This window comes from Ursus americanus, chromosome 16 (genome assembly GCF_024610735.1).
Source record: "Ursus americanus isolate L20-20 chromosome 16, mUrsAme1.1.p, whole genome shotgun sequence".
Classification (NCBI taxonomy): domain Eukaryota; kingdom Metazoa; phylum Chordata; class Mammalia; order Carnivora; family Ursidae; genus Ursus; species Ursus americanus.
Genome location: NC_142142.1, coordinates 2,613,733 through 2,641,035, shown reverse-complemented (window position 1 = coordinate 2,641,035; position 27,303 = coordinate 2,613,733). Strand labels below are relative to the sequence as shown.

Genomic DNA, 27,303 nt, shown 5'->3' with positions numbered 1-27,303 from the left:
AGTCTCATCTGGAAGCTGCCAGGGGCTCATGTGAATGGAGATCAGAGCCACAGGGTCAGACCCTCACAGCTTAGAGCTCTTGGATAGCTGTGAGAGATGAATGGACACCACCTAAAGAGGGCAGTTGGCATGGGGTCAGTGCTCTTCCTGCCTCCCAGTTTCTGCACATTGGCATTCTGAAAATCATGAAGCCTCTGGCAGAATGCCCTGTCTCAGAGAGCTATATGTGACCCCCAGGGCCTTTGGCCTAACAAGGGATCTGCTGGTGAGGGTCTGGGATGGACAAGGAGGAAAGGCCTTTGGCATGGGTTATGCAGAACCCAGGAGGCCCATCCTTCTGCCTTCCTAGCACAAAGTTCTCCCTCCTCCTTCTCTTTCCTTCATCCTCCACCCTGGCTTATTCCTTCTAGGAGGGCCTCTTGGGCCGCTGTGCCTGGAACAGGTGTGAGAGTTTTGTAGAGAGGCGATCTAAGACAAACCAAGGCATTCTTTGCAGATTGGTCAGGAGGAACCCCTGCAGCCAGGCTGCTTGGCTCAGATCCTAGCTCTACAACAAGCTGTTTACCTGACCAGGCCTCAGTCTCCTCATATTTAGAATGGGAATAATAATAGTACCCACCCTAGAGGGTTTACACACATAAGGTGCCAAGAACAGTGCCTGGCACATACTAAGCACCAAAAATGTTAGTTTTTGATAAATTAACAAGGGATAAAAAAAAGTCTTCATTATGTTACATCTTCTCAAGGACGTGGTAGAGTTCTTACTTACTCAGGACCTCATTCACCCATTTGAGTTTTGTGTCTTTCATTGTATAAGGCTTGTGCATGCCTTGCTGGACTCGCCTGGGGTCTGCAAGATTCACGCATGGTCTTCTGAGTGGTCTCTGCCCTGTTCCTGGCCCTTTACAGGCTGTCTTCCACAGAGCAGCAGAGCCATCTTTGAAACATACATCAAATCCCAGCATTCCTCTCTCCAAAGCTCGTCAATGGCTTCCCATCTCAGGGTAAAATCTGAAGTCTTCAACGGAGCCAGCACTTCCAGACGCCACTTGGCCTTTGGCCGCCTTTATGGCCATACCTCCTACCACTTTCCTCCTGACATACCTTGCTGTAGCCTGCACGCCGGCTGTCTCAGGACCTTTGTGCTTGCTGCCCCCTTTGCTGGAATGCTGTCCTCCACATACCCTCGGATCTGATCTCTGCCACAATGTTGCCACATCAGAGAGGTCTTCCCTGACCCTCTCTAATTAGCACCCTCCCCCTCCCATCACTCTGTCCTCATATCCTGTCTATATTTCTTTATGGCACTGATCGTCATCTGACCTATTACATTCACATTTGTCTCTTTGTGTATCATCGGCCTCCCGCACCAGGTTGTAGGTTCCACGAGGACCGAGGCTTTGCTGCTCCATCTCCAACACCTCAGTAGGTCTGCCAGCACGTATTCGGTGTGTAATGAGTTCTTGTCACGTACACATTTTATTTACTTTTGTGAATAGGCTCCTCCTCTATAGTGTCTGCTTCCCGGGCTGTGCATGGAACTTCATTTATTATTTTCTCTGGTGCCCTTCACTGATTCTTCTGCGCTCACAAATCACTACTTTTTTTTGAAGATTCAGTGTTTGCCATGTCCCGTGAACCATCTCTCAAGTAGTAATTAGACAGGAACCATTTGGCAGATAATTGAACATTGAGGTAATTAGTGAGTGTCTGGAGGGTATACGTTCTACACTATTTGTGATGACAAGAATGATAATTATTTTTTATTTTTTTTAAAAGACTCTATTTATTTATTTGAGAGCTAAAGAGAGCATGAGCAGGGGGGAGGAATAGAGGGAGAAGCAGACTCCCCGCTGAGCAGGGAGCCTGATGTGGGGCTCAATCCCAGGACCCTGGGGTCATGACCTGAGCTGAAGGCAGACGCTTAGCCAACTGGGCCACCCAGGTGCCCAAGAACGATAATTATTGAATGTCTTTGTGCAGAATACTCTTTCGCAAGGTTATTAATACCCTCCTCATATTCAAGGTGGTTGGGCCAAACTGGATGAAAGAACGTAAGAGTTTTTATGGTTGTTCAAGTTGAGGTTTGAATCCCAGCCCCGTCACTTAGGACTGGCTATGGGATATTTAGGCAAATTGTTCAATCCCTGTCTGAGTTCAGTTTCCTCATGTACAATAGTGGTATTAGTACCTATTTCATATTATTGGGAGGATTACATTAATGCAGAGAAGGCACATAGGAAGTGCTCAGTTGATATAAGTTACTGTTTGTTGAGATTAGTACTGACACTATGATTTTTACCGCCCAAGGTCACAGTGCTGGTAAATGTCAGGATTTTGGGTCCAGGGCCATCTGAGGCTCTTCCAGGCTGCTTTTGTGCCCACACTGGTTTTATGATGATGTGTAATAGAGCCCCGGGGGCTCTGTGGGGCCATCTGTAGAGAAGAGTTAACTGGGAGTGGGGTCAAGTTCTGTTCTTGCTCCCAGTTCCCCAGCCAGAGTGACTCTGCTCTCGTCTCTCTTACGCATCAGACTTCCAAGTAAGGTTTCCTTTGCTGGAAGGGCGGCATCCAAGAGAGTGTTTGAAAACTGCGTTACCACATCACGATGCCACAAATCCCGCGGAAATGACATTTTTATGTGAACGTTTACATCGTCCTTTCTGTATTTCTATCCTGGTATTAGTTAGAATGACGTCTAGTGATGCCAACACTACCAAAACACAATTACTTCTGCAGCTGTTAAGGTGCTCAGATGAGTACCCACGGACTGTATTCTCTCACTTTCTGAAGACACAATTACCACTTACTTCAAATGGAAGAAAGTTTTACAGGCTTCCTGCGTGCCCCACATAGCAATCATTTATGCAAAAACAACGTGGATTCCTCCTAAAACGGACAAAGTTCCTTCAATAATGATTCCTAGTTATAACGCTACAGAACAAGGGATTTCTCTTTATTAATTACTCTGTACTATGATAGGCTCAGGTTCACGTTCTGAAACTCTTTCCAAAAAGAGTACACTTAGGGCATGTGGTATCAATATTTATGTAATTAAGTCTTTAAGACAAAAAAAAAAAAAAGTGTCATGGTGGCCCGTATCTCCAGGCACCCAGTGGCCCTGGGGGTGTGAGGAAAAGAAATGCCTTGCAAGCAGAAACAGGACTAGTAAATGAAACACCTTACAGGGTTGAATTCTTGAAACCTGAATGGGTGTTTCCCGGGTGTGACGGTACTTGATTGGAACACCAAAATTCTATCCTGGAAAGTTGGAAAAAGGTGACTGAAAGACCCCAGCCCCCTTGTCAAAATGATTTGTTTCTAGTACAAAAGACCATTGTTGTTAGCTTCCAGTACAGTATTAACCTTTGCTCTTGCTCCTGATTAATCCGGTGATTTGGCCTGCAGATGATACCATAACTGAATTACGCTCTTGACAATTGCAATCGAACTGTATATTGCTGGATACGTCCCTCTGGGTGACCCAGAACAACTGCCACATAGTCTCATTTTGCATGAGGCTTAATTTGTGGGGTAACAGGTTCAGTGGCTGCTCTGTGAGGCCGTTTCTGTGATAGTAGCAGAGAATCCCGTGGTCAGGACACCGAGGACCATGCATTCCTCTTCATGGTAGCAGGAGGTCCCTCGGGCAGGCATCTGCAAGCTGTACCCACCGATGAGGACCATTTAAAAGGAGGCTGTTTTATGACGGTTAAAAAAAGAGGCTGCTCCCTGCCTTTCTGCTAACTCTGATTTGTGTCTGGGTGTTGGGTTTTTGTTTTTTGTTTTTTTCAAGATTTAGGTTGGGAGCAGAGAAAGTTCTGGTCAAGACTAGATTATTCACCTTGACTGTTGAACGGCTTCAGCTGTGGCGTTGAAGGCTGCTGCTGAGTCCGGGCTGGGAACGTGGTCCGTTAATAGGCCATGTCGGGGCCCTGTGTGAGGTGGGTCAGCGCAGAGCCGTCATCAGTGAGGGAGGGGCAGAACCGGAACTGCCTGTTGCCCACTCAGGATGCAGGCTGAGAGGGCTCGGCTCTGATTCTGACCCAGAGTGGAAGTTCGGAGGGGTCCCGTGGGCTGAGCTATCAAAGACTAATCTTTATGTAAAGGGATCAGAATGGCCCACGGTGGCAAGCCCTGTTCGACAGCCATCATTTCGATTTTCCCTCTCACTGGCGGAGCCCTCCTCCACAACTTCAGGGCTGCGTAGCCTCGTTTTCTATGCTCTGAGGGAGTTGGAGTAAAACTGGAGTTACCACTCCTTCCTCAGATACTTGCTATAGTTGCAGGTCTAGGAACTGACCTGCAAAACCAAGTGGGCCTGGTGTTTTCTTATTGAAAGGCTTTCTTTTCTTCACGGTTATAAACAATGGTTTAATTCTCCGTTGAGTTTTGGCAAGTTATATCTATCTAACCCTCTAATTTTACTAAGAGCTTCAGTTTTGTTTCTTGGGGTTTTATATAGATTTTATTATGTTTATCTTATTATAGATTTTATTTATTTACTTGAGAGAGAGAGAGCACGCCAGCGCATGTGCAAGTAGGGGGGGGGAGCAGAGGGGGAGGGAGAGGAAGAAGGCAGGAATCCCCCAGGCAGACTCCACGCCGGAGCCGGAGCCCAATAAGGCCTCGGTCTCACAACCCTGAGATCATGACCTGAGCTGAAACCAAGAGTTGGATGTCGGATGCTTAACCCACGGAGCCACCCAGGTGCCCCAAGTTCTTTAATTTTGTTAACATAACATGGCTAGCCTACATTTTTTTTTAAAGATTTATTTATTTATTTGAGAGAGAGCGTGCCCATGTGCACGCTCCTGAGGGGGGTGGGCAGAGGGAGCGAGAAAATCTTAAGCAGATCCCATGGTGAGCACGGAGCCCTCCTGGGGCTTGATCTCAGGATCCTGAGATCATGATGACCTGAGTGAAAATCAAGAGTGGTCGCTTAACCGGAGCCACCCAGGCATCCTAGCTATCATATTTTTTAAAGATCTGCTACACTTGTTATATCTCTGTTTATATTCCTCATATTGTTTAATTGTACCCTCTATTTTTTTGTCTTGCCAGAGTTAATCTTTTTTTCTTTTCTTTTCTTCTCTTTCTTTCTTTCTTTTTCTTTTTGAGAGAGTGGCGGGGGCAGAGAGAGAGAGAGAGAATGAGAATATGAGAGGGAGAGAGAGTCTTAAGGAGGCTCCATGCCCAGCACAGGGCCAACCCAGGGCTCAATCTCATGACCCTGAGATCCTGACCTGAAACCAAGTGTAGGTCACTTAACCAACTGAGCTACCCAGGTACCCCTTATCAGAGTTATCTTTTCTTTTTTTTTTAATAACAATTTTTTATTATGTTATGTTAGTCACCACACAGTACATTCTTAGTTTTTGATGTAGTGTTCCATGATTCATTATTTGCGTATAACACCCACTGCCAGGGTTATCATTTTTATTATTATTTTCAGAGAACTGACTTTGGTCTTTGTTGATCAGTCTTATTATATGTGTGTGGTATATTTGTATATATTATTTCTCCTGTAAATAGATAAATTTGTATATATATTAGTCCAGGTTCTCCAGAGAAACAAAACCAACGTGTGTGTGTGTGTGTGTGTGTGTGTGCAGAGAGAGAGAGAGAGAGAGATTTCTGAGAGATTGGGTGATTGATTGATTTTAAGGTATTGGCTCACGTGATTATGGAAGCTAGCAAGTTCAAAATCTACAGGCCAGGCCAGCAGGCTGGCGATCCAGGGAAGAGCCAGTGTTGCAGCCCCAATGTGAAGGCTCTCTGCTGGCAGAATTCCTTCTTTTTCCAGGGAGATAAGTCCTTTTCACTGATTTGACGAGGCCCCCCCCCCACCTTATGAAGAACCATCTGCCTTAGTCACGATGTACTGATTTCAGTGTTAATCTTGTCTGAAAATACCTTCACAAAAACCTCTAGAATAACGTCTGATCAAATATCTGGGTACTGTGGCCTAGCCAAGTTGACACGTAAAATTAACCATCACAGTATCTATAGATACGTATGCATTCCGTAGCAATACTTACTATATATTCATGTTTAACATTTGAATAGTTTTAGCATTTTCTTCTCTACTTACTTAAATGTATCTGTACTCTTTTAAAAAACAAATTAAAAAGCCAATCAATAATACATATTTTCAACTGCCTGCTCACTTCATTGTGTTGTGGTTAAGTGTCTCCAGTACTTATCCTTTGAAATTTATTGATACTTACTTGCTTTATGGCCTGGACTACAGCGCTGTCGGCTGTCATTACTGTCCCTGCGTGGTTGGGAGGTGTGCGCCTTCTCCCAGTGGTCGGGGCAATGTTCTCTGCTTGCTCAGTACATGCACTTTGTTTAAATCTTTCCTACCATTACTGATTGTTTTTTGTCTGCTTGATCTAATCAGTTTCTTAGAAATGCATATTAAAATTCTACTATAGAGTGGATTTTGTCTCATAATTCTGTTTTGAAGCTGTGTTTTGTATTATATGAATATACATTTAGAATTAGTACTTCCTGGTAAAGGCTTTCATCATCATATAGTTATACTCTTCATCTCTAGCAATGCTTTTTGTCTTTATTTTTTTTTAAGATTTTATTCATTTATTTGAGAGAGAGAGAGAAAGCGTGATAGAGCACGAGTGGGCAGGGAGCAGCAGGCAGAGGGAGAAGGCCCCCTGCTGAGCAGGGAGACCCATGCGGGACTTGATCCTAGGACCCTGGGATCGGGACCTGAGCAGAAGGCAGATGCTTAACAACTGAGCCACCCAGGCGCCCCAGTGCATTTTGTCTTAAAGAGTGTTTTGTCTCATGTTAATCTGGCCGTCCCAGCTTCCTTTTGGTTATTATTTTTCTTGGTATTATCCTTCTTCCATCTTTTTTCAATTGAAAGCTTTCCATGTGCTTTTGTCTTAAGTGTAGCTTTTGCCACGGCATTATAGATGCGTTTTCACTTTTTAACCAAGTTAACAATATCTGTCTTTTAATTGGCCAGTTTAGTCTGTATAGATTTATTTTGACAATACATCTGACCTTTTATCCACTTAGCGTCTGATTCCTCCCCATCGCACACTTTCTGTGGTTCCCTCACCCCTTTTTTTTTTTTTATTGTTCAAAACATTGAATTATTTGTATGTGCTTTTATTCCAGAGTCAAGCCCCAGTGTCCTTCTCGGGGGGTGGGCTTCTCCAGGTGACTGAGGGTAGTGCCCTTTCGTATCCCAGCTCTGGGCAGAGCTCTCCCCTCTGACCTCTCCCTGTGCTCAGGCTGAGCTTTGTCCCCTGCCCCCCTTGAGTGGCCTGTGGCCCAGGTGATAGGCCATCGGGGAACTGGCAGTGGTGCATAGGGCAAACACCAGCTCAGATGCTCTCTTAACCCCAAGGTTCTGAGCTCTGAAGATTTCCGTCAGTTCATTGCCTAAAAGAGTGTGTATACATGGGTTTTTAATTTTGGGGTGTTCTTGGATGGTTTCCTCTGTACAGCTAGTCTGCCCCTGCCTGCCCTGTTGCTGCTATAATGCTGTCACCTTCCTTGGCTCACTGTCCCCTTCCTCCTGTCTTCAGAGCCCACAGTGACAGGTCGAATCCCCAGGACATGTCCCTCTGACCCAATCTTCTGCCTCCCTCTTCTTATTTAAGAGCTCATGTGATTAACAGTACAGGATAACCGCTTTGTCTCAAAATTCGTCACCTTAATCACATCTATATAGTCCCGTCTGCAATGCGAGGTAACGCATTCATAGGTTCCATGGTTTAGGACTTGGACATCTTTGGGGGGGTGTCATTATTCCGTCAATAATGATTAAGTAACATCCCATTAGTCCCTTCCTTAGTTTTAAACCAATTAAGGAATAGACAAAGGGGTCAAACAGAAAGAGAAACAAAATAGTGGCTTTATCTTAGTTTTACTGATTAGGAAAGTTCGCTTGACCCGAAGCCACCATCAGGACCTTGAATACCAGACATCCCAGACACACACTTACATCGGAAATTGAATTGAATCCCAAACGACAGACCTCCACAGGCAGAGCTGGTCTGAGAAAGCTTCCCAGGAGGATGGTGCTTGCATCCAGGAATGGGCGACTCTCTGCAGAGGCCCTTCTGTCAGCTCTCTCATCAGAAGACGTGTTCTTCCTTTGAGGAAAAGTTGAGTGAGGGGAGGCAGGGGCGAGGCCACAGATATGGCCTTCATGGCAACCACCTTCCCTTCCCACAGAAATACGGAGACAGGAATAGGTCCCCCTAATAGGATTCTTGAGTCTCGTTGAGACTTCCTGTATGGCCTAATCTATGGTCAGTTTTTTTTAATTTGAATGTATTATTGAATATGTTCGACTAGCTGACACACGATGTTACATTAGTTTCGCCTGTGGAACATAGTGATTCAAAGGTTTATACACCCCCATATATCTCTGTTACAGCCTCGCTGACTATATTCCTTATGCTGTGCCTCTCAGTACGCTGGTGACTTACTCATTCCGTATCAGAGGAGCCTGTATCTCCCCCTCCCCTTCACCCATCTTGCCCATTCCCCACCCCCGCCCCTCTGGCAACCCTCAGCTGGTTCTCTGTATTTATAGGTCTGATTCTGCTGTGTGTGTGTGTGTGTGTGTGTGTGTGTGTGTGTGTGTGTGTGTTCAGATTCCACATATGAGTGAAATCATGTGGTATTTGTCTTTCTCAGTCTGATTTATTTTCGCTTAGCAGAATACCCCGTAGGTCCACCCATGTTGTCATAAACGGCATGATCTCATCTTTTTTATGGCTGCGTGTGATATTAATATATCACATTTTCCTTATCCATTCATCTGTCTACCCCCATGGACCCTGGGGTTGCTTCCGTATCTGGGCTATTGTAAACAATGTTGCAGTAAACATAGGGGTGCATGTATCTTTTTGAATTAGTGTTTTTGTTTCTTTGGGTCAATACCAAATAGTGGAATTACTAGATCATATGGTATTTCTATTTCTAATTTTTGGAGGAAACTCCATGCTGTTTTCCACAGTGACTACAGCAGTTTGCACTCCCACCAACAGTGAGTGAGGGTTCCTTTTTCTCCACATCCTCACCAACACCTGTTGCTTCTTGTCTTCTTTTAATTTTGGTCATTCTACTACGTCTGCGGTCAGTGGGACACAAATGCTTCACATGGGCTTGAATGCAGTGCGCCCGTCTAGCTGTCGGGACAGACTTCTCTGTCCTTGAATGCAGTGTGCCCGTCTAGCTGTCGGGACAGACTTCTCTGTCCTTGAATGCAGTGTGCCCGTCTAGCTGTTGGGACAGACTTCTCTGTCCTTGAATGCAGTGTACCCGTCTAGCTGTCGGGGCAGACTTCTGTGTCCTTGAATGCAGTGTGCCCGTCTAGCTGTCGGGACAGACTTCTCTGTCCTTGAATGCGGTGAGCCCGTCTAGCTGTTGGGGCAGGCTTCTCTGTCCTTGAATGCGGTGAGCCCGTCTAGCTGTCGGGGCAGGCTTCTCTGTCCTTGAATGCGGTGAGCCCGTCTAGCTGTCGGGGCAGACGCTGGGGCAGACGCTGGGGCAGACGTCGGGGCAGGCTTCTCTGGCCTTTGTTCCGATAGATCACCACTTGATTCGTTATTTCCTATTTAGCTCTGCTTGATCTGTCCTTTCCCAGGCGCCATGGTCCCAGTGTGCTATCTCCGACTATGGATTCGGTGTTCAGAATTTCTGCTTAGGATCTGTGCGTCCAGGTGCCTCAGTGAGAAGGCATGGAAGTCCCTGAGGCGCTCAGGACTGCGGAGTTGCACGGTTTCCATTTACAGGCTGTGCTTTCGGCTTCTCCTTATCGAGAATGTTGGGGGCGGTCCCTTCCTCCACTTACACGGTATAGAGTAGAATTCGTCACTTCCTGAAGGTTTGACAGAACCAACTTGTGAAAACATTTGGCCTGAAACTTTCTTTGGAAAAAAATGAATATGGTTCAAATGGTTCAACAAATGACAATTTAAATTATTTTTTATGGGAGTACTCAGATCACTTTTTCTTTGTTTTGTCATTTCATCCAGTGATTTTGTGCACGCGTGTGTGTTTGTGACTGTTTTTAATAGCTTGACCCAGTGTTCTAATAGGTGGAGTCCTTTGCTGTCCCTCTTTGAATACCTTATATTTCAGTCATTCAGTGTCATAATTTTTTGTGTGTCTCTTCTATGTCTCTCTTAATAACATCAAAGGACTGGATTTTTTTCTATTCAAAATTTTTAGTTTAAGTAGGTGTGTTTAATGCATTTATAATAATTATACTTACTGGTATACAGGGGTGTTAGGGCTTATTTCTCTGTTTTAACTTTTTTTTTTTAACTTGTTTTTGGTTTTGTCTTGCTGGCCTCTGTTGTTGTTTTTAACCTCTGCTAGAAAGTTAAATATCTCTTTCTAGCCTTCTAATGCTCATTCTTACGTCTTTAACACGCCTCCTTACCACAAAGGCTAAAGGTAAACATCTTCAAAGAAGAGGAATTCTTCGCCATTAATACCTGACTCTTAGAATGCTTTGATTGCTACCACTGCCCCATTGTCTGCATTATTTATATGTAGTATTCCAGTATCATTTTGATTCATAGCTTCCAAATTATTGTGATTTTTAATTGACGGTGTTTATTTTGCTTAACAAAAAATTTGAGCAACTGCTCCGACGTAATTGATTCTTTCACCCCACACCCCCTGCTTGGTGCGGTTTCCTTCTTCATGAGGTAGACCCTTGAAAATTCCATGAGGAGTAAATTGCATGCGTCACCATCTGAAAAATGTCCTTATGTTATTCTTGATCTTGAGTGACCGCTTACCTTGTGCGGGTTACAGGTCGTAGATGCTGTTTTGTGGTCATTGGGATTTATTGCCCACGAGAAGCCTGTTGACAAGATAACTGTACAATATTTGCCTTTTCTCTCTAGTTGCTTTTAAACGTCCTCTTTGTCTTTGGTGTTCTTGAGTTTCACCGTGTGTGGTTTCTAGGGTGGGCGTGTTTTGATATGTATCCTTTTGGGGATGCAGTGTGTGTCTTCAAAATGAGAGGACTCAAGTTTTCAACTGTGAGGAATCCACAGTGGTTTCCTGTTTGTTGCCTCTGCTTCATTCTCCAGGCTCTGTCCCACCTTCCACTCCCATAATTCTCTCGTCTGTTCTTTCAGCTGTCCACTTAACTTAAAACTAACGTGTTCTATTCTTTGTCTTGGTTTCCACTCGGTTCTGTTTCAAAATTTCCTGTTCTTTTTCTTATGCTTTCTTACTCTTTCATTGAGGTTTCTATTTCTTCCTTTTCCTCTTGAATGATGTAAAACATAGTGTGTGTGCCCCAATAGACCAGCATTCCCAAATAGACAAATATGTACTCAAAATATTAATTGATTGGTTTGGACTTACGTGTATTTATAAAGACTTAGGTAAAATAGTATATTTATGAATTTCTTGTCTTGGTGGCACATTTTTAACAATTTTATTCAAGCATTATGTTTATCTCCAATATGCTCTTTTCGATCATTACGAACACTACCTTTTGAATAATTTTAGCAATCCAGAGTAGTTGTAGAGCGTTTGGAAATGTTGAGAAAATGCGGATCCATGTTTGTAGGGCCAAGATAGGACCTGAGAATCTGTATTTCCACTGAGCTAATGCTATGTTGGATGAAAGTGGTGAGAGTGGACATCCCTGTTTGTCCCTGACCTTAGGGGAAAGGGTCTCAGTTTTTCGCCATTGGGTATGATGTCAGCTGTGGGTTTTCATATATGGCCTTTATTATGTTGAGGTGTGTTCCCTCTAAACCTACTTTGTTGAGGGTTTGTTTTTATCATGTATGGATGTTGTACTTAGTGAAATGCTCCTCTGCATTATTGAGATGATCATACGGTTTTTATCCTTTCTCTTATTGATGTGATGTATGATGTCGATTAATTTGTGAACATGGAACCACCCTTGCATCCTAGGAATAAATCCCACTTGACTGTGGTGAATGTTTTTTAAAATATATTGTGGGATTTGGTTTCATAATATTTTTTTTGAGGATTTTTACATCTGTGTTCATCAGAGGTGTTGGCCTGTAGTGTTCTCTTTTTTTGGTAGTGTCTTTATCTGGTTTTGGTATCAGGGTAATGCTGACTTCATAGAATGAATTTAGAAGCTTTCCTTCCTCTTCTACTTTTTTGGAATAGTTTGAGAAGACTATGCATTAACTCTTCTTTAAGTGTTTAAAAGAATTTACCTGTGAAACCATCTGGTCCTGGACTTTTGTTTATTGGGAGTTTTGTTGTTCTTGGGAGTTTTTGTGGGTTTCTTTTTTTGGTTTTTTTTTTTTTTTTTACTGATTCAGTTTCATTGCTGGTAGTCAGTCTGTTCAAATTTTCTATTTATTCCTGTTTCAGTTTTTGAAGGTTATATGCTCCTAGGAATTTATCCATTTCTTCTAGCTTTTCCAGTTTGTTGGCATGTAATTTTTCATAATATGCTCTTATAATCCTTTGTATTTCTGTTGTGTTGTTTTCTTATATCTCCTCTTTCATTTCTGATTTTGTTTGAGTCCTTTCTCTCTCTGTCTCTGTCTCTCTCCCTCTTTGTTGAGTCTGGCTAAAGGTTTGTTAATATGAATGATCTTCTCAAAGAACCAACTCCTGTTTTCATTGATCTGTTCTATAGTTTATTTAGTTTCTATTTTGTTTATTTCTGCTCTAATCTTATTATTTCCTGCCTTCTACCCAAACAAAACATTTGAGTTTTGTTTGTTCTTTTTCTGACTCCTTTAGGTATAAGATTAGGCTGTTTATTTGAGATTTTTCTTGCTTCTTGAAGTAGGCCTATATTGCTATAAACTTCCCTCTTAGAATAGCTTTACTGCATCCCAAAGATTTTGGACTATTGTATTTTCATTTTCATTTGTCTCCATGTCTTTTTTAATTTCATCTTTGACCCGTTCATTGTTTAGTAGCCTGTTATTTAACCTCCGTGTATTTGTTGTTCTTCTCAGACTTTTTCTTGTGGTTAATTCCTAGTTTCATAGTGTTGTAGTCGGAAAAGATGCATGGTATAACTTCAGTGCTTTTAAATTTGTTGAGACTTGTTTTGTGGCCTAATATGTGTTCTGGAAAATGTTCCATATGCACTTGAAAAGAATGTGTATCCTGCTGTTTTTTAAGATGGAATGTTCTGAACATATCTGTTAGCTCCATCTGGTCCAAGATGTCATTCAAAGCCACTGTTTCCTTGTTGATTTTCTGCTTGGATGATTTATCCATTGATGTAAGTGGCGTGTTAAAATCCCCTACTATTATTATATTACTCTCAATTACTCCCTTGTGTTTATTATTAGCTGCTTTATGTATTTGGGTGCTCCCATGTTGAGTGCATAAATACTTACAACTGTTATATATTCCTGTTGGATTGTTCCCTTTATGATTATATAGTGTCCTTTTTCTTTTGTTACAGTCTTTGTTTTAAAGTCTATTTTCTCCAGTATGAGTATTACTACTAAGGCTTTCTTTTCACATTTGCCCGATAAATGCTTTTGTATCCCTTCACTTTCAGTCTGCATGTGTCTGTAGGTCTGAAATGAGTCTCTTTAGGCAGCATAGAGATGGATCTTGTTTTTTATCCGTTCTGTCACCCTGTGGCTTTTGTTTGGAATGTTTAGTCCATTTACAGTCAAAGTAATTATTTTTAGGTATGTACTTATTGCCATTTTGTTACTTGCTTTGTGGTGGTTTTTGTGATTCTTTTCTGTTCCTTTATTTCTTGATCTTTTCTCACAATTTGCTGGCTTTCTTTACTAATATACTGGGATTCCTTTCTCTTTATTTTTTGCATGTCTGTTACCAGTTTTTGATTTGTGGTTACCATCTTACACATATGGCAGTCTGTATTAAGTTGATGGTCGCTTAAGTTTGAACCCATTAAAAGATCATTTTTGAAAAGTTTATCTTTCACATAGTATTTCTGAACTGTATGACATACGTACTTTGTATAAGTGAAGATAGGACTGTTTGTTACTGCAGCATAACAGCCGAAAAGATCAGTAGCTTGAAGCAGTATAGTTTATTTCTTGTTCATATTCTAAGTTCCCCCCAGATCTGCTGGGAGCTCTGGTCCCTGTCATCACCCCTCTTGGATGTGGGCTGATTCAGTCTCCACCGTTACCAGAGGCCAGTGCAAATAGAAGAGATATGGGGAATTACATATTGGTTCTTAAAGACTTTCATATTTATTGGACAAAAAAGTCATGTGGCCTTAAGTAACTTTGAGCAAACTTGTAATCCCACTATGAGCTCAAGTAAAGGAGAACCAAAGCATATATAAATAACCCTAATTATTACTGCATACCTACTTACTTGCCTTTGAAAGTAATCATTAAAAGGCTTTCAGTAAAATCCTATGCTTGCATTTTATGTGGTCTTATTTCCTCTAATAATTACTGAATCTGTATTAAGCTTTAGTTTTTGCATCCTTAAAATAAAGATTCCCAGGTGACCTCCCTAAACATCAAAATTTAGTATCGATTGTGGTGATTTGCTAGTGCAATGGTTTCAACTTGGGCTGCACATTAAAGTCATCTGGGGAGCTTTTCATTCTTCCAGGTCACACCTCAGACCAATTAGAACCTCTGATGTGGGGCCCAGGCATCTAGAGTTTGTAAAACTCAATGTGCATATAAAATTGAAACCCTTTGTGCTAATCTGTCTTCCCCAAAGAGTGCTTCATTGTTCACAATAAAGTGATAGAGTGCCCCCAGAGAGAAACTTTTATTAGGGTTTGAGTCTAAGGTGAATTGCCCTTTTCTGAGAAGTAATTTGGGGAACAACACCTTGTCTCTTTTATATTTTGTGTTTTCTGTTATGTTACCATCTCTTTTATCTTGCTCTGTTATCCTCAAGTATGAGGGCATGTAATTTCTTCTTTGTTGTATCTCGTGTTCTATTTTGATTTGCTTCCCTCTGTGGTTGTAATTTTTCATAGGAGGTAATCATCCTAAGGGACTGTGTGGAGTACAGAATTGAATATTCTGGGTGATTTTTGCATTTGCTAATGCTGGGCCCTAGGAGTTTCACCATTCTGGACCATTTTGTGAGCCTATGTGTTGATGTAAATTGCAAAAAAAAAAAAAGGGGGGGGATTTAAGTATTTCTTGTATACATGGGGCGCCTGAGTGGCTCAGTCGTTAAGCATCTGCCTTTGGCTCAGGGCGTGATCCCGGCGTTCTGGGATTGGGCCCCACATCGGGCTCCTCCACTGGAGCCTGCTTCTTCCTCTCCCACTCCCCCTGCCTGTGTTCCCTCTCTCGCTGGCTGTCTCTCTCTCTGTCAAATAAATAAATAAAATCTTAAAAAAAAAAAGTATTTTACGTATACATACATCACATACAAACATAGGCAGAGAACAAAAATAGGTTTAGATACACATGTGTGCACACACACGTGCACGTGCACGCACACACACACGCGTGCACACACACCTTGAACAGTAGGGAGACATCCCAAGGCTTTAGGGCAGGGAAGGCCCAGAGAAGGAAGAGACTTGTCCAGTACCACAGAGTGACATAGAGCGAATGAAAATCTCAGTCTTCCCACCTGCCCTGGCCTGACGTGTCCTCCGTGTCCTCCGTGTACAAAGGTATGTATGTTAGAGCGTGTCCGAGATGATCGGGTACTACTCAGCATTTGCTTGGAGACTGGGAGGTCTTGCTCTGTTCCAGTCCATTTTCTTCCCTGAACTCAGCTGTGGCCCTTCCCAGTCAACTCTCCATTGGATTTGCAGGGCCCAGAAACTGCTGAGTGCACACTGGAGTGTGGGTAATCGGCCGTTTCCCAGCTCCCCAGAGCCATGGGCTTGTTTGTGGATTGTGACCCACAATTCCCTCTAGCCTGTGCTTTCAGAAAGCAAACCAGCAATCAAATAGTAATTGTTTCCTTCTGTGTGGATTTTTTCCTTGCAAAGACTGCCGTGGCAACTAGGAAGCTGGCTCTTAGAAGGGTGGAGGGGGCCTACATTTAGACGTCAGACCTGCCGTATAACTAGGGATGCGGTGGCCCCATTGCCCACATTTTCCAGCAGAGCCCTGATTCCTGTTGGCCTTATAAACAATCCGAATGCCCTAGAAATTCCACCGCCGACACCATATTTTCTAAAGTGTGTTTTATTGCTGAAAGAAGCACAGAAATCTTTTGTCAGACTGTGTCACCCCGGTTTTTGGTCTGAAAAATAGACCACTGTGTTTATGCAAAGAAGACTTTTTGTTTGTTTGCTTAAATGGTAAGGTTCAGAAAGGCAGAAACAGTCTTGTTTGGGTCACTTGAAATTAGAAAGAGCTGACCCAGTCCAAGCTGTCTCCCTCTTAGCTGTTCCTCCAGGCACACGTGCAGATAGTCAGTAGTCAGATGCCCCTTCAGCACGGGCAGGGGCTGGGACGCCAGGAAGTCCACCCACTGGGCCAGGGACCCTGGCCTCAGAGCGTCACAGCCCATGACGGGGAGAGGAGATGTCGATTACACGGTAACTCATACATCTGGAAAGCGTGAGTCCCTAAGGCGATGTAGAGATCCTCCAAGTGGAAAGATCCAGAAGGATTCCAATCCGCTGGACGCCCTCACCAGAGCTGGCACTGCGGCACGGGGCCAGCCCGGAGTCGGGAACCATTCCAGGAGGAGAGGAGAGGGGAGCTTTTTGGTGCCATCTGTGCAAACTGCCCTACCACGTTAACTTCAAGTTAGGAATTGAACAGTAGGAGATTGGCAGCTCATTGTTTCAGCTAGTGTGTTTTGGGTCATGGTCAGGGCTGGCTGTGTCCTCCCAGTTGTCTAGGGGTGTGAGCTTCCATACATCGGTCCAGGTTTAAAGATGGTGTCTGCCGAGTTTGCTGTGTGAATGGTTCTGCTGGGGGAAGAAGTGGTTTTCTAGGCTTCCTTTCCATCTCTGACCCCTATCCCCTCTCTGTTCGCCCTTTGCCAGTTCCTTGCCGTGGCGTCCACCCTTCTTACCAAGGTTCCCACCTCTCTCTCGTTCCAGGCACTAAAACAGGCGCAGATATCAGTGACAGTGGCTGTGAGCCTGTGCTGGCCTCCCCGGCCTCCCACACGAACCCTTTTCCAGTGCTCCATCTCGTTGAGGACTTGAGACTGGCCCTGGAAATGCTGGAGCAGCCTCAGGAGAGAGCAGCCCTCCTGAGCCAGATCCCGGGCCCCACAGCTGCCTACATAAAGGAGAGCTTGGTGAGTGGGCCCGTGGCCCGTTCGGGAGGCCATTGGGAACATAACCACATAACCACGGGGCGTACGGAATGCCACACTGACTGGGACTGTTACCTCATCTGTGTACCTTCCAGCCTCTTCTTGCTTCCCATCCGGCTTTGGCCAGAGCCCCCACTAGCTGGTCCTTTCCAGCAGGAGGGGAGAGCCCCAGGCCAGCAGCTCAGGCTGCACGGCCAGCCTGCCTGTGGCCTCCAGTCACGCTCTCTGAGAAGGGAGACACCCAGGGCACCCAGAGGAGAGCAAAAAGGAGAGTTCTTCCCTGCGGGATTACAAGCACAACTTCCTAATTATAATTTCAGTGGGGTCCCTATCTTCGGCTGTCCCCCCTGCTCCTTTTCTCTTACAATAGCTGCACCCTTCACTGCCGCCCCTGCCCTTCAGACCTCCTTGCCCTGGGACGCTCCGTCCCTAGAGCGGGATGCAGGGTTCCTGACCCCACTCCCGCTCTCTCTAGATCAAGGCTGCATGTCTGCTAGTCTCTAAGGGAGGCAGAGGAGAAACCCGAGCTGTAAATACATGGCTTTAGTGACCGGTCTCCTTCCCCGGGGAGACCAGCTGGTCCACTTTAAGAGCCTCGTGATAGTCGGGATTGGGAGCAGGTGAGGAGCTTGCCCGCCGAGGTGTCTGCGATGCAGCCATTGCAGGGTGGGAGGGAGGAACCTGGGAAGCTTGAGGGAGCCTGTGATTGCCTGAGCTGAGTTTGAGGATGAAAGCCAAAATGCAGTCTTCTAAAGCTGGAGTCCTGCAGACTGATTCCAAACGGGAAAGTACACACTGACGTGGGAAAGGCAGGAATGGGCCCACTAAACTGGGAGGTAGAGGTTGACGTTGGAAACCAAGGCGGTTGAGACATCGTTGTCCAGAGGCCACGTCGTTTGTGATGAGACAGTTTACATGCCGCACGTCCTAGCTGTTCGGGGCCCTCCATCAATACAGCCTTCTACCCGTGCCTCCCTCCGAACGCTGAAGAATCCTTCGTTGTAGTCATGTGGTACTCAGTAGTTTCAGCGTGTAGGCTGCCTGCCTGGTCCCCTGTGGTAGGGAGCGTAGGGACCTCCCAAAGATGTCTGTGTGCTAGTCGCCAGATCCTGTGAATATTACCGAACACGGCCAAGGGGAGGGCAGCGGATGGAATGAAGGTTGCTGATCAGCAGAGTTGAAACAGGAAGAGCAATTGGCGTGGATCGTCCAGGTGGGCCCAGTGTGGTCACCGGCGTCCTTAGGAGGGGGGCGGCGGAAGGGTCGGTGTGGGAGCGGTGGGAGCTGGCCTTTCCAGGTGGAAGCAAGTCAGGAGCCCAGGGCCGCGGGCAGGGGCTGGGGGCTAGCAAGGTGGCCCTCCCCTAGAGCCTCCAGCCGGGGAAGCAGTGCTCCCAGCACCGTGGCTTTAGCCCAGAGACACCCACTGGGGACTCCTGACCTCCAGAGCTGTGAGAGCGTCCGTTTGCCTTGTTGGAAGCCACGAGGTTTGTAGTCGTTGGTGAGGCAGCAGTAGGGAACACAGCCGGATGTTGCCTGGAGAAGGTGGGGAAGCCTGTGGGATGGGTCTCTGGTGGGCCTGTTGCCATGTAGGTTTGAGAACCGCCTCGTGTCACCCCCAGATGAAGACTGCCCTCGGTGGGCTCTCAGACTTACGCCACGACCAGACAGAAGACCGTGTCCGCCCCTCCACCCACTGTTTCCAACCCGTGGCCGGGTTTCGCAGGGGGGCTTTGAGGAGTTTCGTTCTCTCTCCCATCCCAGGCCAGAGGGTCTCTGCCTCCCTGGAGTTCCATCAGGAATTCCGGCTGTTCCCATCCTTCCAGCTCTACGAGGCTGTGCCTGCCTCCCTCCAGTCCACTGTGACCATCTTTTGCCCACCTGTGTGGACAGCTGAGCTTTCCTAGGCCCACTTGCCACGGGTGTGGACACCCTTCCCTCCCTCTGTTCCCGCTCGCCTGACTGCAGTGTTTTTATAAAGGGAACTTGCTGATGCCTCAGGAGAATTACTGATCCTTAGCGCCTCCATCTGAAATCCTGGATCCAGATGCATTTAGAACTCAGAACTTAGCTTCAGAAAGGTGAGACCGTGCGTCTACACTGTAGGATATATTCTCTCTCTAGCAGAATGGGAGCAGGAACGCATTGACCTTTCTTCGGCAAAGCGTATGAATATCCAATGAAGTGGGATAAAGAAAAACTATAAATATTCTCCTGCTAGTTCAGGTCCAGTTAGGCTGCCAAATAAATTCGGCACCAGTATCTTTAAAAGCATTACAAAACAAAACCTTTGGGTCTTCAGAGCTTAGGGGTTTCCGAATGGCAGGTCAGGGATGGTGAGCTTATATGTGGAAGGTTTCCGTGTAGAACACAAAACCTTAAAACCAAATGTTAGCTCTCGGATGTCACTGCTCCCAATATCCATCAGCCAGAATTCTCCTGAAGTCGCTTGTTGACTCTGTCCGTCCTTGGGCTGGCCTGTCACCATGTGCCGGGGGCCCATTGGAAACTTCCAGACAGAGCCTCCTCCTCGGTTCCCTGAATCCTTGCATCAGGCTGCAGAGGAGTTTAGCATGTCCCCTCTCAGCTTGCTCGGGACCTTCACCATCCCGCAACCAAGAGATTCACTGGAGTGGCTTCCCCAGCAAACGCCCAGTCTGCCCAGAGTGCGGGAAGCAGCTCGCGGTTTTATCCTTCACTGCACAGTTTACGATGATTACGTACTTCTGCCTTGTGTGAACATGCTGCGTTTATGTGACCACTTCTCTAATACTGACGTTTAGATTCTTCTTCACCTTTCACCAATACATAGCTTTGCTGCAGAGGATGTCCAGGAATATTTGTCTTTCTCTCTAGATATTTCCATAAGGTAGAGTCCTAAAGGTGGGATTAAAGTAGAGTTAACAGACCAAATACGGGAGACTGTATTAAACTAGAGTTTTAGATAAGCAGTAGATAAATATCTTAATAAGTATGTCCCATGCAGTCTGCTAATCCAAAGGTATTCCTATCTTTACGCCTCTGACACTTTTTTCCCAAACCACTTTTCAGGAAGATTTTACTCATTGATATTTTCACTGGCAGGGTTTGAGGCACATTCTTGATCGACAACAATCACTAAGATGAAACAGCTTTACTATCTCTTAGGAAAAAATGTCTTTTTACCACTTTTGCATTTCTTTGCCTAATGGGAGGCCAAACATTTTTTTTGTATTAGTACTTTTCTGTGTGGTCTCCAAAGTTTTGGTCTCTACCCCTATCTGAAAAAAAATTCATTTCCACGTACTCATATACACAGTATTGTCCTAGTGTATGTAAATTATGAAACATGGCCCCAAATGGAGATTTTTTTTAAGGGTCAGGTTAAAAAAATTGCACTAATACTTTCTTCCCACACAGCCCAGAGATCACTTTGGGTGTCCCTGCCGCACCCTGTTCATGTCCTATGCTCTTCTCTCCCCTTCCTGTTAGGGTTTTACTGCTTTTCTTCCATATTGACCCTTTTAAAGCCCTTTTGCTTTATTTGTGGCATTTTCCTCACTTTGTTTTTTAAATGCTGTTTGTAGTGCTTTTTGAGACAAAACTTTAAAAGGATTGTAATTAACTATCTTTCCTGTTTGGGTTTCTTGTGTTCCTTTTATCCCTACAAGGGCTTTTCTTAACCTCAGCTCAAACACTATTCACCTGGATCTTCTCCAGAAAGCTTACGGTTTGATCTAGATCTTAGGGTTAACTTGAATTCACCTGCAGTATTTCTTAGTGTGTGGGGTGAAATACGGATCTAATTTCTGTACTTATTAAAAAAGGATTCTTAAATATTTTTGATCCAAAGGCAGTCAGCATGGTTGTTGGTTTTTCAAGCTCTGTTGCAGAAAACCGCTTATATTAAGATTTACAGATCTGTTTTGAGGTTCTCTACAGTGGTTGGGGGGGAATGCCTTCCTTCGGAAACATTGTTGCATTCAGAGTCTTTTAGAGTAATTACGGCCATCAGCAACCTCTGAATGGTGTTCTTTTAGGGTGGGTCAAAAGTTCATATAAACATGCCAGGATACCAGGACAGGATGTGAAGTTTTGCTTCTGGACAGAGACAGCCTGTCTGTATTAGATCTTGCATGCCTAAAGTCCTTTTATAATCTGGGGGCGTACACATTCCATAGTAGGTCGTACCTGTATGGAAATAGAGGCCAAAGTAGTGAACAAACCCACCAGTACTTTTTCATTGGTTTTAGATAGGTACTTTCAGAAGACTTTGCCATTTCAGTTGTAGTCTGTGGACCAGCAGCCTTGCCATCCCTGGTAGTTTGCTTGCTGCTTGGTGTCTTTATAAAAGGGCAGAATATGGGCCCCCCGCCCCTTTTGCCACTGAACCATCTCCCAGTGACTCGTATTCACATTAAAGTTTGAGACACACTACTTTAAAACACAGAGACTCACTTTTATTTAAAAAAAATACATGTGGCTTAGAATAGGGACTAATAAGGCAGCTCGAAGGATCAGGCGGGCAGCTTTTATGCCTTCGCATCCCTCGCGTGTTTGTCCTGTACTCCTCTTTAGTCAGCTGGCTTCGCCACATCCCCCCATTGCTGCTCCGTCCTGCGTTGGCCTGGTGTGGTCCAGCTCTGCCTTGTGCCCCCGTCAGCTGTTCTTTCTCCAGAGAAGTGGCATAAACAGGAAGGAGCTTTGTATGTCACTAACAAGAAACCCAGAAGATGGGTGGTCCCAGGGTCAAGTCAGTGGCTCTGGGATGACCTCAAGGGCTCTGGCTCTCCCCGTCTTTCTGCCCCATGATCCTTAGGGGGTTGGTGTTTCCTCAGGGGTATCACTTACAGGCAGTACGACTGTAGCTCTCGGCAGCGTGTCCCGAGGGAGGACTTGTCGTTTCTCCCTCCCCTCCCCTCCCCTCCCCTCCCCTCCCCTCCCCTCCCCTTTTTTCTTTTTTTTCTTTTCTTTTCTCCTTTTTTCCCAATCAGGAAGGGAAATCTTTTTCTCTGAAGCCCTGCAGCAGACTTCCCACATGCTCCCAAGGTCCAGATTTGTTCACATGTGCATACCGTAGCTGCAAGGGAGCCCGGGAAGCAAGTATGGGCACTTTCTTTCACCGTGCTGGGAGGTGGCCTTTGTCCGGAAGGAAGGATGATGGAAGGGAGTGGGCATGAATGGCTCTTAGGAAGACAGCCCAGAGCAACTGCCACATGGCCTCGGACTTGATTTTAGTCTTCTTGTTGACAAATTCTTTTCATGTTTTCTCTCCTGCATTTATTCCGTCTGCATGTGTGTGTCAAATTCCTAAAGGAGAATCTTAATTGGCTTTTGCGTCAAATCCTCCAGGCCTACAAAGAGATGTTAGGTGCAAAGGAAATGGAAATTAAGGACCCTTCATTTACACACAGCTGTGGTTTGGCTGCCCTTGGGTGTGGTGAGAGGACTGTGTGGTAGAGGACGCTGTCGGGCCACACCGATGTCGGCAGCTGGGGTACACAAGGAAAACGGGGGCTGTGGAGGCAGAGGGGGCTGTGGGGGAATGGGTGGTGGTTCGAACAAGAACAAATAGCAGACGAGTCCGGGCCCTGCCTTTGTCTCAGGTGCAGAAGGAGCTCCTGGTCCTAGAGTATCGCAGGCAGCTGTGTCTCCACGGTGGGGCTGGTCTCCTGCTGCGGGGGGCTGGCGGGCTGGACAGAGAACTGTAGGCAGCAGCAAAGACTCTGCCTGGGGATAGTCAGAAACAGGCCAGCCTCCTAAAGAGCCCGTGGAGCAGACCTGCCCAGGATTCAGTGGTGCTGGGTTGTGAGTGAGTTTCCAGAGGTTTGGGGCCTAAAACAGGGTCTTCCCTTCCTTGGCAGGCAGTGGAGTGAGAGAAAGTGGGCTCCAGGCCCAGAGGGTATGTGTGGGGGGCTCTAAGCTGGGGACCCCCTCTGGGGCTTCATTGAGGAAAGGAACCAAGTGCCCAGATTCCCTTGGCCTGGAACTGGTATCTGTATCTGAATTCCAGGCCTCTCACCGGGAAGTCGGTAGGGTAGCTGGGAGCTTCTGATAAGGCACTCCTGTAGGGAAAGCATCCTGGGGTCCAGGGTGAGCAGGGCCTGACCGGCAGAGAAGCTTCTGTGGCGCTGTCCTGTGTGAGCTCAGGAGAGGAAAGGGGCGCCCTTCACATGGGGAAGGCCGGGCCCACCTAGGGTTAGCGCTAGAGAAGATGAAGCTGAGGCCCTGACTGCAGGGCTGAGGCCTCTCTGCTGGGCTGGGCACGGAGCTGAGCTCCACCAGGGGCGGCCTCCTTCCCTGCCCTGCAGCCGCCGCTTTGACCTGTGGCGGAGTGAGGGTGATGCCCTCAGGGAGAGCGTGACCGTTTCTGGTCAAGAGCCCCTCAGTCCCGCCAGATGGTCCTGAAGGCCAGAAAAGCTAGAGGTGCTCATCGGTGGCCCTGACACACAGCACGAGCAGGGGGCATTCATGCCGCTATGGCCACATCCCGGAATCTGGCTGGATCTGAGTGGGGCTTTTCCAGGGCCTGGAAGGGGTGTCCCTGTTCCTCTACGCCTGCTTGCCTTGGCTGGATGGAGGCTGGTTGGGGAACCAGGGCTGAGCTGGGGGTAGAGCCCATCAAAGGACTAGTCTTCCGGCGGGCTCAGCAGGGCTGGGGACAGCCAGCTAGCAGCAGGGTGGTGACTCAGGTCGCTGGGTGATGCCCAAGAGCTGTCAGAGCCAGCAGCGTTTCTGGATGGAGCAGCTCGGGGGCTTCTCTAACCATTCAGTATAGACGCCTCCTCTCGTCCGATAAAGGGCTAGGTGTAGCTTGCTGTTTAATGGCTTTGGATGCGGGTCAGGGGAATCCTGCATAAAGACCGGAGGCTTCAGGGGCTCAAGATGAAGTCCAAGGCAAGGCTGGTGAAGCCAGAAGCAGCAGAGTGAGGACAAGTCAGGGCGAGCTCAGGCTCCGGGGGGGGGCAGAAGAGGTGGGCAGAGAACCCTCAGCGGGACCATACGCCAGGCCTCTCTCTGCAAGCAGGGCTCCCGGCGTGGCTCAGCCACCCAACAGGGCCCTGGCTTTCCTCCACCAGGCTGCAGGCGTCCTGGCCAGTGTGCTGGGGCAGCACCGAAGCAGGGTGAGGAAGCATGGGAGGTAGGGAGGCGTTAAGAGGCCAGTGGCCTGCCACTGGCGTGTGACTTTGGATGACCCTCTTCCCTCCTCTGGGACTCCATCTCCCTACTGGACGTGACAGCTGGTTTGACAGTCGCCTGCGGGATCTGGCCAGGCATTCCATTCCTGGCTTCATGGTCGGTACCAGGCACGGCCTTCCCCCAGCCGAGGACTTTTGGTTTCTAAAGTGGAGACAGGTCAGGGAGCCTCTGCAGGTGCCGTGGCCCCACAGTCCAGGCTTGGCGGAGGCTGACCTCTCAGGAGCATGAGATGGGATGGTGGGGAAGTGAGGCCCTCTCTAGTCTGTGTGGTCACCTCTGCCAGCCTGCCATAGCTTCGGGAGCCCTCGGTTCCCTTCTGCGCTATCTTTCAGGAAACGGAGTGGCCCAGGCCCAGGAGGCACGGGGCCACCCCCTCACTACTCCACTGTCTTGTCACAGACGGCTTCTTCCTCAGCTCTCAGCTCCTCAGACAGAGCCCCCTGCCAGTCCTGCTAGATCAGCTTGCAATCTCTCATTCTGGCCAAAGCAGATCTGTTTACCATATTGAAAAGCAGGAGGAGTTTCAAGAAAAGGTAGGGAGAGAAAGCTGCTCTAGGAGTTCTGAGCTGGGAGCTTGTTTCTTGTGCCCTGTAATTTGTCTCTGTGTCTATTCTGCACCCAGGGCCTAGAACAAAAGATGGATCAGGATATGTGCATGTTGGATACACTCGTTTTGAAAAGTTACAGGGGTTTTATAGGGAAACTTTTTTCCTCTGGATCTTTTTTTTTTAAATAGATTTTATTTATTTATGTGTATGTGTGTGTGTGTGAGAGAGAGAGAGAGAGAGAGAGCATGCACAAGCAGGGGGGAGTGAGAGGCAGAGGGAGAAGCAGGCTCCCAGATGAGCAGGGAGCCTGATGTGGGACTCGATCCCAGGACCCTGGGATCATGACCTGAGTGGAAGACAGATGCTTAACCTACTGAGCCACCCACGTATCCCTTCCTAGGGATCTTGAGAGAAGGGCAAACTTGGTGCTTACATTTCAAGGGGGAAAAAAACTAGAGCTTATGTGAGCCAATTCGCAGTATGAGTTTCTTGCCTTTCCCTTGAGTGAAAGCTGAAAATCATAGGGATAGGCACCAATCACCACTACCGCCACCCCCAGCTGTGCTCCCAAGGAACTCATCCCCTGAGCAGGGCTGGTGTGCTAGTCCTGGTCTTTGTTCCTGTGCAGTACTGGACGAAGCCGCTAGGTGGGAGTCAGGGATACATGCTAGAAAGTCTAAGTCCCAGGGAAGAAGGTACAGGCTTTATGTAAGAAAAATAGCTTTGTTTATTTCAGTTAGAAAGATGACCCAAGCTCCCCTCGTTAATGAAGCCGCTGGACAGCGTGCCTGGCTCAGGTGGCAGAGTTCTTTCCCATTTTCCGTGGAATCTGCTGCACAAAGGGCAGGCCTGAGAGGCCTCTACTGTTCGTGCTGGGGAAGAGGAAATGGGAGGGCTGAGGGCTGCTCCGGGAGCAGAGACCTGGCCTTCCATTGTCAAGGCAGAGAAGACCCTCTCCAAACCCCTTCGTTCCGGTGCCTTTTGCTGGGGCGCTCTTAGGATGGCTCCTCGCATTCCAGGAGGCATTTCTTGGCCCTGTGCTGCCAGGCCCTGCCCTAGAGGAAACCTGTACCTTGGATTTCTTTAACCCATCTTTCCTGGCATAGCATCTCAGAGTGGGGACCTTGCAGCGACTGTAAACCTTGCAGTTTTCACTTTCCTGGATTTGTGCTGCCCCCCAGTAAACTGTACCCTCCTAAATTCTAGAGGTCTGGCTCCTTTCAGACCTGACTTGAGGAAACTATTTCAGTCCCTAAGAACCAGTGTTTATAAATGACCAGGAACGTGCAAACACTGGTAGACGAGCAAATAAACCCTTCCCCACCGAGTTTCCTGCTTCAGGCCCAGGGGACATGGTGGCTGATGTTGCCAGGTTAGCATAACTTGGGGTCTGAGCATGTAGACACCCACCCACCCTGCACCCACCAGGAACCTTCTGCCCTTTCAGGCACCACTGGGAGGGAGGCTGGCTCCGGAGGATTCGTGCTTCCAGGCAAACTTTCTCAATACCCTGTGCTTTAAGAAACTTCTGAAAGTGGTTTCCTAACCTCTGACTATTCAAATATGGCCCTGAGATCGTCAAATACCAGCATCACCTGGGAGCTTGTTAGCGATGTGCTGTGTCAGGTCCCATCCTCAACCTTTTGGGTCAGAATCTGCATTTTTGCAAGAACGCCCTCCGACCCAGGTGGTTCATTATAAACGGCGAAGTCGTGCCCTGGCCAGGGGTCAGCAACCCCTGGCCTGCATCTGGCTCGCTGTTTCTTATGCCGCATGAGCTGAGGATGATTTCTATGTTTTTCAGTGATTGAGAAATTATGAGCATATTTTATGTGAAAATGGTCTGAAATCTAATTCCAGTGTCCACAAAGAAGGTGTTAACATAGCCACACTCTTTGGTTTACATGTTAGCGGCGGCTGCTTTTGAGCTTCCAAATGGCAGAGTTGAGTGTAACCGAGACCATATGGGCCGCAAAGCCTAAAACATTTGCCATCTGGTCCTTTATGGGAGAAGTCTGCAGATCCTCGTTCCATCTCCTTGTGGCGGTGGGTTCCCGTGCTTGTGCCCCACGGGGACTTGGGCTGTGGTGGCCAGGATGCTGTTTTACAAGTAGGACTTGCTTACCAGCCCAGAGCACCAGTGTCCTCGGGCTGGGCCCCTCCCTGTCCTCCCCCTCCTCTGCCCTCTCCCTCCGCTCCCCAGTGGCCAGCCCACCGTGCAGCACGCCTGTGGAAGGACACAGACCTGTGTCTGGCATTCCATGGCCATCCTGACACCTGTCACCATGGCCCAGAGCCCAAGGCTCGGGGCTGAGCTAGAGCTCGGGATGCAGGTGACCTGTCAGAATGGCATGTGACC

At 46.9% G+C, this 27,303-nt stretch overlaps 1 protein-coding gene across 15 annotated transcripts in view; it reads left to right on the top strand.

The window, feature by feature from the left end:
* Positions 1 to 27,303, top strand: part of PPFIBP2 (PPFIB scaffold protein 2) — a 166,985-nt gene that overhangs the window by 53,564 nt on the left and 86,118 nt on the right. For all 15 annotated transcript variants that reach the window (XM_087868064.1, XM_087868062.1, XM_087868063.1 and 12 more), the window contains one exon: positions 17,000 to 17,202. In XM_087868064.1, coding sequence (XP_087724190.1) covers positions 17,000 to 17,202 — 203 coding nt within the window. The remainder of the gene's footprint in view (positions 1 to 16,999; positions 17,203 to 27,303) is intronic.